The 13206-nt window shown below is 44.3% G+C and overlaps 1 protein-coding gene across 1 annotated transcript in view; it reads right to left on the reverse strand.

Moving 5' to 3' along the window:
• The window catches only part of IQGAP1 (IQ motif containing GTPase activating protein 1), a 101554-nt gene that overhangs the window by 33488 nt on the left and 54860 nt on the right, over positions 1 to 13206 (reverse strand). The window contains exons 11-15 of the mRNA XM_039256899.1: positions 12681 to 12765; positions 11765 to 11928; positions 11405 to 11565; positions 9358 to 9482; positions 7348 to 7511 (exon numbers count right to left, since the gene is read on the reverse strand). Of these exons, the coding sequence (XP_039112830.1) occupies positions 7348 to 7511; positions 9358 to 9482; positions 11405 to 11565; positions 11765 to 11928; positions 12681 to 12765 (699 nt within the window). The remainder of the gene's footprint in view (positions 1 to 7347; positions 7512 to 9357; positions 9483 to 11404; positions 11566 to 11764; positions 11929 to 12680; positions 12766 to 13206) is intronic.

The raw sequence follows: 13206 nt of genomic DNA on the forward strand, positions 1-13206 counted from the left end.
TTACGTTGTCAGATGAAGCAGGGCAAAGGCGACCTGTTCAGTGCGCTCAGGAGGACCAACGGCCTAGCAAAACCTGAGGAAGCTTCCCTTTCCTCCCGTTGTGGAGAGAGACACAATGTTTCACTCAGCAGAGACAAGCAGTTGCAAAAGCACCTTGGTGACCGGAAAAAGCCACAGGACGTTGAAAGCTGTGATGTATTCCTTTCAAATGCAGAGTTTTAGAAAGAAAGATCATTGAAGCAAATTATGGTAAATGCTGGGCTTAGAATCCTAAGAGGAGCTGTCCCAATTTTAAGAAACTGACACTGGGGAAAGGAAATGAGTACACGGACAAACAGAACGCATGAGCAAATCACCTAAGAGCTGCAGGAGTTAGTACCTTCCAACCACTAGTCACTCTCTAGTACTGGAAACAGAAAATGGCCACACACAATCCCCCTAAAATCATATCAATAAATACGGGAAATGCTAAGCAATAGTTTCAATGGGAGACAATGTGGTGAGTCAGCTCCAGGTCGGTGACAACGTAAGCTGAGAAATCACACACTAGAGGGCTGCAGGCGCAACCTCCAAGAGAGGTGGCCTGAAAATCGTCGCACAGAAAAACAAGTGTTTTTGGTTCACTTTTAGGTTAATCGCACATCAGTTACCTCCGAGCAGAATCCACCACACACAGAGCTGGGAGGTTTGTCACAACGTTCCTTGCATTCAGAGAAAGGCCCAGCTTATCAAGACTTCTGACCACACAGAGTTCTTCTGCATTCTCTGCCCCAGGCAGAATAAAGCAAAACAATGAAAATAAATGTATGTACACCCCCTAAGAAGCAGGCGGCAGAACTACAGTAAGGAAGGCGAGAGAAGGGAACAGACGGGTGTAGGGTGTGTCAGGGAAAGACGGTCTAGGAATAGCCCTCACCAGACTGAAGGAGGAAAGACAGATGACAGCCACCACCTCACCCCAGGGTAGGGAAAGAACAGGCTCTCTCAGCTCCAATCAGATCAAGTAAGACGGCGCAAACCCCAGAGCCTCCCGTACTCTAACAGCTAAAACTCTAGGCTGGACACTGTGGAGAATACGTACATAAAACAAGACTTAATGTGAAAATGCTACATAAAATATACTCAAATACTTACTGCCCCCTAACATGGCTGATGCACACTAGCTACATTTCAGAAGAGGTAAAGAGACAGAAACCAGAAATAAGAACCAAACAGAGTGGGCAATGATTGCAGGTAAATATGGGGAAAGGAAGGGGAGAAGGGGCAAAGAATGGCTATTATATACGTGTGTGTGCATGTGTGTGTAAAGCACAAACACACACTTCTAAAGGGCACTCCTTACCACTTAAGTCTCTCCTGTTATATGCAGCATAGTTTGTATGTGTGATAACAAATAAAACATTATTAAATTATTATTTATTAAATATTAAATATTAAGCTCATATTAAATAGTATTAAGATATTATAATATTTTATCACATGCAAACCATGCCACATATACACACATATATAAACTATGGCATACATATATATACACATGCCAACACACACATAAAGGCATCTATACAACACATTATCAATTATGCAACACGGGCACTGACCAATCAGAAGAGCAGTCCTGTGGCCTGCTGGACGGGGTATTAATCCTTTAGTTGCTGCACAGCGGAAGTTCAGGGGAAGAGCAAGAACTGCCTCTGTCACATGCTGTCCAGGTTGGGACAGCAGCAGTGTACCAAACAAAAGTACTTCAATATTCCAACAACCGGTACAGCCGCACTGGTGCACACCAGCCAATGTTTAGCTGCCTGCACGTATGTATGTACACACACACTGCGGCGAGGGAGCAGAACAGAGGTTCCCTAGTCATTCATATCTGCAGTCATAAACGGAGTCCCCGGAAACTCCCTGATGTCCGGGTCTTAGCAGGCAAATATTACTATCCAATGACTAGCAATCTACCTTTGGCAAGTGTTCCGAAAACACTAAATTTAAATGAGGAGAGAAGTGACCTTAGTGAAAATAGTACAGGAAGGACTTCTGAAAATCCTCTCCTACATAAAAGCAACAAAAACACTGGCAAAAATCATCAGAAGCAACCTTTTCAAAACTATGTAAATTGACCAAAGGTTTGCAGCAATCAGACAGAGCTTTTTCAAACATAACTGCTGAATCTCAGTAACAACCGTGAGCTTTATGGCACTTCAAATGGCGCTGTTTCTGTCTCCTCCCACCATGCATGGGTGTGTGCATGTGCACGCATGCGCACGCGCGCGCGCGCGCACACACACACACACACACACACACCTCCTTCAGAGCCCCATCTATTCCCAGAGACCTGTCACTAGCTGACCTGGTAGGTAGATCCCCAGGAGGCCACAGCAAGGCTGTCTTCATCTGAACTGACTTAGAGCAAGCCTGTGCAAACAGCCTTTTCTCCAGGGCCGTTTATCAAAACCGATAAGAGGCGCTTGGTTAACATCACAGATGTCTAGAGTAGTGGGATAAAAATTAAGGTAAACAGTAAGCTAAATTAACCAAAAAGCTTAAAAAGAAAAGTTTGAGAATGAGATGTCCACAGAAAGCTTTGGAAGCCTCTGACATATTCCTGAGATGAGAATCCAGAAGGCCATAATACACCTGTGAGTTGTGCATATGCTCAGAAAAGATCTGAGAAGGCCGTAAGAGCTCATCTCTGGCAAACCTTGAATTTCTGGACAAGCATGAAGTAAGGCTAAGACAGAACTGCAAAGTACCTGGCTGAGTGTTGAAGATGTACTCCAATATGCACACTGGTCCTTGGCAAAGGCTGGGAGCTTCCCTGGTTCTAGGCATTTAAAAATACTCTGCCTACAGGAGCCTGGGTGGCTCAGTCCATTGAGCATCTTGATTTCGGCTCAGGTCATGATCTCACAGTTTGTGGGTTCGAGCCCCGTGTCGGGCTCTGTGCTGACAGTCAGCTCAGAGCCTGGAGCCTCTTTCAGATTCTGTGTCTCCCTCTCTCTCTGACCCTCCTCTGCTCATGCCAGTCTCTCTCTCTCAGAAATAAATAAAACATGGGGCGCCTGGGTGGCTTAGTCAGTTAAGCGTCCGACTTTCGCTTAGGTCATGGTCTCGCGTTGTGGGTTCGGGCCCCGTGTCGGGCTCTGTGCTGACTGCCAGCTCAGAGCCTGGAGCCTGTTTCAGAGTCTGTGTCTCCCCCTCTCTCTGGCCCTCCCCTGCTTGCGCCGTCTCTCTCTCTCTAGCTCCTAGAAATAAATAAAAATATTTTTTTAAAAAATATTTTAAAAAAAAGAAATAAAACATTAAAAATAATAAATAAATAAGCTACTTTAAATATATTCAAAGAATTAAAGGAAATCATATCTAAAGAACTTAAAGTATAAGAACAACATCTCACCAGGGAATATCAGTAAAGAGACAAATTATTTTTTAAAAACTGAAATTCTGGAGTTGAAAAGTACAATAAGTGAAATGAAAAATTCACTGGAGGGACTCAGATTTGAGCATTCAAAAGAAAGAATCAGCAAACTTGAAGATGATAGTTCTGTTTATTTATTTATTTTGAGGAGGGGGGGAAGGGAGAGAATCCCTAGCAGGCTCTGTGCTGTCAACACAGAGCCCAACTCGTGGCTTGAATCCAGGAACCGTGAAATCATGACCTGAGCCAAAACCAAGAGTCAAATGCTCAGCCATCTGGGCAGCCACCCAGGCACCCCAGGTCAATTTAAATTATACAGTCTGAGGAACAATATCCAGTCTAAGGAACAGTTAAGAAAAAAGAATGAGGGAAAATGAATCAAGCCTCAGAAACTTGTGGACACCAGTAATAATAGCAATACATGCACAATGGAATTCCCAGAAGCAACAAGAAAGGGAAGGAGGAATGAAGACTACTGGAAGAAAATCTGAATAGGCCTGTAACAAACACAGATATGGAAACACATTCTACAAAAACAAACACATTCAACAAAAGCAAACACATTCAACAAAAGCAAACAAACAAACAAAAACAGGGCCATATGGCTTTACTGGTGAATTCTAGCAAATGTTTAAAGAAGAATCACACCAGTCCTTTAGAAACTCTTCTAAAACCTAGAAGAGGAAGTAATACTTCCCAGTTCACTCTATGAGGCCAGTATTACCCTGATACCAAAACCAGACACAAAGATATCACAAGAAAACTACAGACCAAATTTAAATTAAGATTTTTGTTCGCTAAATTTAGAACTCAGATGATTATTTTTAAAACCATTCCCAAAAATGGCTCAGAGGAACTGCTAAGCTGAGGCCTAAAAAAAGCCAATTCCACCAAAAACTTGTCTACACAGCTGGGCCTGGCAGCATCAAGCAAATTTTCCCCTAACTCCGCCCCACCCCCTTCCTCCCCTTTGGATGGATTCTGAAAGTTATTCCCCTGTAAAAGGAAATGCTTCAAACTCTAGTCACATCCTCTAAAACTTTAACTCCCACGACCCAAACAAAGGGAGCAGTCAGGCTCACAGCATGAGCGAGAGCAGGTACAAGTTATGTCCTCCACTGCCGTTCCTTTTTTAGAGGTTTCCTTCTTTAGGGAACCAGATCTAGCTCATTCTCTCCAAGCCCACTCCTCTGACAGTCAGATCTAAGATTCATTCTGGACTTATATGGTAGCAAAAACAAAAACCACCACCACTGGCCCTCACAAAATCAGGGCAGGCCGGCCCCAGGTTAGACATTCTGAATCACCAGGAATAGAGTTAAAGGTTAGGAATCTGTATTTTTAAAATGACTTTTTGGGGGCATCTGGGTGGCTCAGTCGGTTAAGCCTTCGGCTCAGGTCATGATCTCACGGTTCGTTCGTGTCGAGCTGTGTGCTGACAGCTCAGAGCCTGGAGCCTGCTTCAGATTAGGTGTCTCCCTCTCTCTCACACAAATAAACAAACATTAAAAATTAAAAAAAAAAAAACTTTGGGGTGCCTGGGTGGCTTAGTCGGTTAAGCGTCCGACTTTCACTTAGGTCATGATCTCACGGTTCGTGGGTTCGAGCCCCGCGTCGGGCTCTGTGCTGACTGCCAGCTCAGAGCCTGGAGCCTGTTTCAGAGTCTGTGTCTCCCTCTCTCTCTGACCCTACCTTGCTCACGCTGTCTCTCTCTGTCTCCTAGAAATAAATAAAAACATTAAAAAATTAAAAAAAAAAACAAAATCAAAAACTTTAAATGACTTCTCAAGTGTTTTAACCATCAGCCAAGTTTGGGAAGCTCTGATCCAAACGATCCAAAATTAATATCAAAGACAGAGAATGCCATTTACAATTCCCCTACAGCCAACTGCTTCTTACCCAAGTAACTACAACAGCCGATCCCTTTTTCTCAGTTTCCTGACTACAAAATAGTTGTGTTTCAGATCACTGACATACTACACAATGATGCGCCTCTCAAGTGACATCTGGTGCTTGCTATGTTTATATGATCAGGACATGGCAATGCCAACTACTCTCCTGACAACGGAACTAATGGAAACCGATCAACAGGACAGTATTACCCACAACGCCTCTAGCCCAACTTTAACTCCCACAGCCTGCATCGGGGGGAGCGTACAAAAGCTCTGTGGCTTCCCAGAAAGAATCTGACCCCTAAATTAAAAATTTCTTTCAGGGGGGCGCCTGGATGACCTTGTCAGTAGAGCGATTCTTGATCTCAGGGTTGGGAGTTTCAGCCATACGTTAGGGTAGAGATTACTTAAAACTAAAATTAAAAAAAAAAAAAAAAGACTCTTCTTTTAGTTCTTCTGCTTGCTACCAGACTCACTGAAGGGATCCTCTAAGTCAGCAAAGAAAGGTGTGGTCCTCACTATCTAATTGTGGTTAGTTAGGAAGAACCTAAAAGGAGATCAGTCACAATTAGGAAAACAGACGTAATTATGTCTTAATCATGCAACGAACATCTGAGGGCCTACGATATACAAAGCAACTTCCTACTCCGCAACATGATAAAAAGAGATACAAATCTTGTCCATTTCCTCAACAAACTAGCTGAGAGGTAAAACAAGCTTTTTAAAAGACACGTTTGTGTTATAATCACTCACAAAACTGGTATGTTCATAGCAGCGTTTACTCCTAACAGCCACAAAGCAGGAACAGCCCATATGTCCATCAACTCATGAATGGTAAGTAACATGCGGTACAGCCATACAGTGGGATATAATTTGACAGTAAAAAGAAATGATGCGCTCCCCACACATGCTACCACGTGGATAAACCAAGCTGAGGGAAAGAAGCCAATCACAAAGGACCACACGTTGTATGAGTCCACGCAGACGACATGACCAGAACAGGTAAATCCGTGGACAGAGTGGACTGTTGGTTGCCTCGGGCTGAGAGACTAAGGGAAAGCGAGAAGTGACTAATGAGTGCCAGGTTTCTTTCTGCGGTGATAAAAATCTAAAACTGATTGTGAAAATGGTCACACAATTCTGTGAATGGAATAGAAACCACTGAACTGTACACTTTGAAATGGTGAGATCTATGGTATGGGAGCTACAGCTCAGTAACAGCGTTATAAAACAACCTACATGGCATCTATCTACTGAAGCTTATGTGTATCCCTACGACCCATACATTCTACTTCTAAATGTACACCTAGTTAACAGAAATGATACATATATTTACCAAGAGACATGTACTAAAATACTCATAAAAGCACTATTTGTAATAGCCAAAAAGTGGGAAACAACCCAAAATTTACTGACAGAATATATAACCACGAGATAGAATAGCACATGGCAATGAGAATGAACTCTTAGTTCTTGCAACTAAACAGATGAATTTCACTAACATTATGTTGGGCAAAAGAAACCAGATACAAAAGCGGATAAAATGTTACTTATATACAGTTCGAATACAATTCAAAAATAGGCAAAACTCAACTGTGGTGTTAAAAATCAGGACGGTGGTTACCAGCAGGTGGGTGAGTGGGGGGTGGACAAGGGCAGAAAAGGACAGGGTGGACAATTCAGTTAAGCTTTTCATAATCTGAGTACCAAACACACAGGTTATGCTCACTCGTGAAAATCCATGCTACTTTTAATTCTCAAGTATACTTATGCAACTTACACAATTTTGGCATCTTCTATTTCAACACAGAATTTACTTAAAGAGACACAAGAGGTGTGTCTACAACAGTAACAACAGAGAACCACAAAAACACCCAAACGTGTACGGTCACATCTCGTGTGCCCTCAGTGCTCTGAATCTAAATGTGCCAGAAAGCAGTCACTGAGGAAATGAAGGGAGACAGCCCTACCTCTTATCTGGGTTCCAGGAGGGATGAAGCTCTCTGAACGGAAAAGAACAACCTCACTGCCTCTCACCTGGGCTTTCTCTCTCTTCGCCCTGATCAGTGTGTCCTGGTAATGCTGGGCCACTTCTGCAAGAACTCCCTCAAGTTTGGCTGCAGGAATCTGTAGGGCCTTCAGAGTCTTCTGGGCATCACCTTCGTCCAGGGCTTCGTTAATTAAACCAATGGCTAAAATCCCTAAATAGGACAACGGTTATTTTTTTTAATTAAGAAATTATATAAACAAATCAATCTTTAAACATGCTAAGTAATCGTGAGTCCACCAAAGCGTCATCATGATTCAAATTATGATTTGCCACCTATAATATTAAGCATTTAATTTTTTTTTTTTAATTTTAGTATTTGTTTCATCTAAAGTAAACTCCCTGGTATCCATAATGCCACTGAAAACTCAAGTCTTCTTGTTTTATTTTTAATTGCTCTACCTGAACAGTAGAGGGAATTTTGATGAAACTGGCTTTAATAATATAGCTTTCAAGTACTTTGCAATGTGTAATCAAAACCATTTTTTGATTCACAAAAGGTCAGAGTTCAAAGAATCATAAAAAGTCTCCTGATCAACAATTTTATGTAAGAAAAGACTAGGCCTAGAGGTTTCTTCTTTGAGATCACACTGCAAACAAGTAGCCGATGGCAGATCCAACCCCAGGGCTCCCCACCCCAAGGCAAGGCTCTTCTCACTGAATCAATGGAATTTTTCTCACAGGAAATACAAATTAAATTAAAACTAAAAACATTCACTCCTTAGGTACCTCAGACAGCTGTACTAATTCTGTAAAGACTCTGTGGCATAACAGACATTTGGCTGACCTTTGACCCCAGTTTCTGGGATGAGGCCTCTGTGCCCTCTAGAATTTCCTAAATGATAGGACTCTCTGTGTCATTCCTGCTGGGCTTCCTGGACCCCACCTGAGACTATGTGAACCAGGGCGGCCCCTGGATGGTCTCAGGGCCGGGGCTGCTCATGCCGGCGAGGCGGAGCACGACCCAGCACGTGATCAGAATCCTGGGCTTTGAGCCACGTGATCCTGCGGTTTCAGCCCCGCTGGCCTATCTCCAGGGAGGGGAAGCAGATGAGAAACGAGTTCAATTACATGGCCAACTATCAACCCTTCACAGGTAATGAAGCCCCTTGGAAACTCTGGATGCCCAAAGCTCAGGTGAGCCTCCCTGGTTGTGATACACATCCCAAGGACACGTATGCTTCACATTTGGGACCCTACCAGACATCACCCTGCAATCCTCCTTTTTTGACTTCTGATTTGTATACTTTATATTAATCAAAAACATAGGCTCTTCCCTGAGTTCTGCAGGGCACTTTAGCAAACTATTGAACCTGGCGGGGTGAGAGGGAGGTGAGGGAACCTCTGAATTTACAGCCAGTTGTTCAGAAGTGTGGTGACCTGGGAACTCTTTAGAGTTTGTGGCTGGTGTCCGAAATGAGAGGAGTTTTAAAGACGACTGCGCCCATGCCCCATACAAGATGACCTGACTCCAGGTAGTCAGTGTCAGCACCGCTGGTTACAACACATTTAAAAATGAAAGATCAGGGGCGCCTGGGTGGCTTAGTCGGTTAAGCGTCCGACTTTCGCTTAGGTCATGATCTCGCGGTTCGTGGGTTCGAGCCCCGCGTCGGGCTCTGTGCTGACTGCCAGCTCAGAGCCTGGAGCCTGTTTCAGAGTCTGTGTCTCCCTCTCTCTCTGACCCTCCCCTGCTCACGCTGTCTCTCTCTCTCCTAGAAATAAATAAAAATATTAAAAAAAAAAAAAAATGAAAGATCGTGTTCAGGTGACTTTCTGAATATTTTAGTCTCTATTACACACATACCTAATTGTAGCAGTTGTCTGATGTTTTGAAAACAATATCCAACCTCAGCTTTTTGAGATACACAAACACACACATACACACACACACACACAATTTCCAAAAATCTTTCTAGAAGTAGTGTTCAGAATCAGTTCATGGAATCACACCATCTTTAACTGTGCCATTATTTGAGGGGATAATTAAATAGATTACTCACTCTCATGTTCCTCCTGTACCACCAGATTCACATGGTCCACACAAGCTTGAATGTCATTCCATGTAATAAATTCATTATTTTCTGCATGTGCCTGAGTTTTCAGTTTCATCAGCTCATCGAGATACCTGCCCCATCCCCCCAACAAAAGACAATGAAGGACAACATAAGAAAAGAGACTTTCAGGGAGCACCTGGGTGGCTCAAACGGGTAAGCATCCAACTCTTTCAGCTCAGGTCATAATCTCAGGGTTTATGGGATCAAGCCCCACATCTGGCTCTGCGCTGTCAGCATGGGGACCTGCTTGGGATTCTCTCGCTTTCTGCCCTTCCCGTGTGCGCGCACATGCACGCTCTCTCTCTGTCTCTCAAAATAAATAACATTAAAAAAAAGGGGGGGGGACCTTCAGGATTGTCACAGATGACAGGAATGAGAAGACTGGGAATGAAGTACCCAAGGAGCAAAGACAGCTACGGGATCCCCGCAGTCTGACCCACTCTGGAGGACAACTTTGAGACTGGGGAGTTATCTTCAACAAAATGCAAAAATGTAAGGGTATCGCTGCTTCTTCCCCCTCTTTTTAAGTTTATTTTTTTCTTTTTGTAACCTCTACAATGCAATGTGGGCCTGAACTCACAACCCCGAGACAAAGAGTTGTATGCTCCAGCGAATGCGCCAACCAAGCGCCCCAGGGTATCATTTATTCTTAACAGCCTGTTATATGTTCTAAATTCCAGGTATCACCAACTAATAATCAGGGGCAGTATCTCAAGCAATTCCTTTAAAGACAAGGCCATACACTAGCTAACAAATGTAGAAGGAATGATAAATCAAAAATATCGTCGTTAATGGTCTCTGGCTGGCTCAGTCAGTAGGGTGTGCAACTCTTGACCTTGGGGGTTGTGAGTTCAAGCCCCACGTTGGGTTTAGAGCTTACTTTAAAAAAAAAAAAAAAAAAGAGGGACACCTGGGTGGCTCAGTTGGTTAAGCGTCCAACTTCAGCTCAGGTCATGATCTCGCGGTTCGTGGGTTCGAGCCCCACATCGGACTCTGTGCTGACAGCTAGCTCAGAGCCTGGAGCCTGTTTCAGATTCTGTGTCTCCCTCTCTCTCTGACTCTCCCCTGCTTATGCTGTCTCTCTCTCTCTCAAATAAACAAAACATTTAAAAAAATTTTTTAATAAATTAAAAATGATATCATCATCATTAAGCAACTCTTACTGAATAGTAAGTACTGCTTTAGACAAGGATTATCAACTAGGGTTAAAAATACTAGGTGATGGTTAAAGGGGGACTGGATATTTTGATGGTGCAAAGGTACAAAAAGAGATTATGCTAAGGGAAAAACATAAAAATACATTAGAGGAATAAGTTGTCTCCCCAATTCAAGTATGACAGAAGTAGATTTTTAATGTCTCTAGTTATGACAAATTATGAAATACACATATTTCATATTGTATATGCTGACTTGAATCTTGACAAGCCTTTGGATGTAATTTCCAATTTGCAGGAGTAAGTCAATTTTCAGGAAGCAACCAGAACCAGGAGATGGAACATTTTATACAAATCGGTCCCATCTCTTTAACCAGTCAGCGTCATGAAGAAAGGAAATGCTAGATTAAAAGGTACCTAAGGAATACAACAGTCAGATGCAGCACACGGTCCTGCACTCGGTCCTGGTTTGAAGAGACCGGGTGAAAAGGACAGTTGTGGAACAAGTGAAGCAGTGTGAAGATAGGCTAGGCTTAGGAGATACTAAAGATGAATTGCCGACTTGTCACGGTAGAAGATGGCACTATTATGGCTACAAAATAAATATCCTCGTTGTTTTACATAAGCATATTTATATACTTAGGAGTGGAATGTCATGATGCATGTAATTTACTATAAATTGTCCAGCATAATAATTAGTAAAATGAATCAAAATAGGGAGAAAAAAAAAAAAAAGATCACACCAAGGTCACGATCCCTGAAAACAGGGGTGTGGGTGACTAGCACCAGACAAAGTAGCTGCCATCTGAGGGATTCAATCCACTGCTCTGGGCACCCACCTCTGACAGTTTTCTTCTTCGATGTTGGTGAGGCCTGTCACGGAGCTGCTCAACTGCTTCCACACTGTGTTCATGTCCCCCGACTCCAGTGCCCTGTTGATCAGGGCCACTGAGGACAGCATCTCCACTGCGACAGAGAGCTCGGGATGGGTGAGGCTGTGCTGTACGGGGAGAGTGGGGGGAGAGACATTCTTGGACACCAAGCGAGGTTACAAGTTTAATAAAGGCATAAGAAGTCTAAGTTTCTGGTTTATTAAAAAAAAAAAGAAGAAGAAGCAGCCCTGCCACGGCACCCCGGGGCGGGGGTCACGTTTGTGGCCACTCCACTGGCTCACAGCAGCACGGGCTCAGCCGACTTACCTCGGGACTCTGCTGCTGCAGGGTAGCCAGCTCTTTCTGATAAAGATCAGCAGCAAATGGATACACCTGGGGCAGCTGGGCCTCGGGGTTCATGAGCTCCAGAACCGTCTTCTCGGCCACACCCTTCTGGATTGCAGCATTGATCGCCGCCACGGCTGTCAATCCTGGGCAGAAAACAGGTCAGAAGGCAGCTGGAGTGGGAAGCCCAAGGAGAAGAAGACGCAGTTTCCACAGAAGAAAGTTCTATTCTGTGGATAAACTATTAGCCATCACATTTGAAGTGGAAATTTCATCTTTCCCAGTCTCCCCCTTTGTATGAAGGTGAAGTGCAGGCCATGCCAACTGGGACTCCATGAAGCTGTTTAAAAGGTGGCCTCCCGTTCTCCACACCCATGTTTTCCCTCCACTCCAATTTACACTGTGACTCTCTTTCAAAAACATCTCTTCCAGCCCCTGCAGCCTGGCAAATAGAGTACCAGCTCCGGAAGCTGCCGTGCAAAGGTTTCCACGGTCTTTCCAAGCCTTTATCTTACACAGCTCAGCTCCGAACATGTACAAAAACGTTATTCTAACCACTGCTGTTTCCAGACCTGTTTCACCTTGTACAGCTCTACTCACACTTCCTTTCTTCCTCTGTCCCACGTAAGGAGCATCATTCTCCTCCTCCACCATCCAGAGCTTACTAGTCAAGCCCCTAAGTCTCACCTCCTCTGAGCACCAGGTGCTGCCCAGCCCAGTGAACCTCCACAGACTCAGGTCTACTCTGAAAATTAGAGGAGCTGCTGCCCCCAGAGGCCCCTGGTGGTTGGTGGATGATGGCGAGCAGGCCTGAGGAGGGGGTGAGCAGTGAGGCACCCTGGCCCCAGACACCCCTTGTGACGGGAGCCCTACTCAGCACCTCAGGGAGGACTCTTACTTCTCTGATACTGCTGGGCAGCGCTGTTGGCGGCGTCCACTCCAGACTGCAGCTCCTCCTTCTGCAGAGGGTCGGCCTGGCCACCCTGAGAAAAGCAGAGACCATTTTTGTAAGTTATTTTTTTTTTTAAGTTTCTTTATTTTGAGACAGAGAGAGAGAGAAACCACACACACACATAAGGGCGGTGCAAAGAGAGAGGGAGGGAGGGAGAGAGAATCCCAAGCAGGCTCTGAGCTGTCAGGGTGGAGCCCGGTATGGCTCCATCTCAATCTCACAAACTGCAAGATCGTGACCTCAGTCGAAATCAAGAGTCACCGACTCTAACCGACTGAGCCACCTAGGCGCCCCAAGCAAAGAGCATTTATATAAAGAATCTCATGCCTACGCCTCTAGGCCTTACAGTTGCTGTATCTCGACACAGTCACAGGCTGTTAAACCACAGGCCTAAGTGACAGCTTTAGGCTACGTGCAAAGTGGCAGTCGTGGTTGGAGCCAAAGCCCTTGCCAAATCTGGGGTAGAGTGACT

This window comes from Hyaena hyaena, unplaced genomic scaffold (assembly GCF_003009895.1).
Source record: "Hyaena hyaena isolate Hyena2069 unplaced genomic scaffold, ASM300989v1 scaffold_13, whole genome shotgun sequence".
NCBI lineage: Eukaryota > Metazoa > Chordata > Mammalia > Carnivora > Hyaenidae > Hyaena > Hyaena hyaena.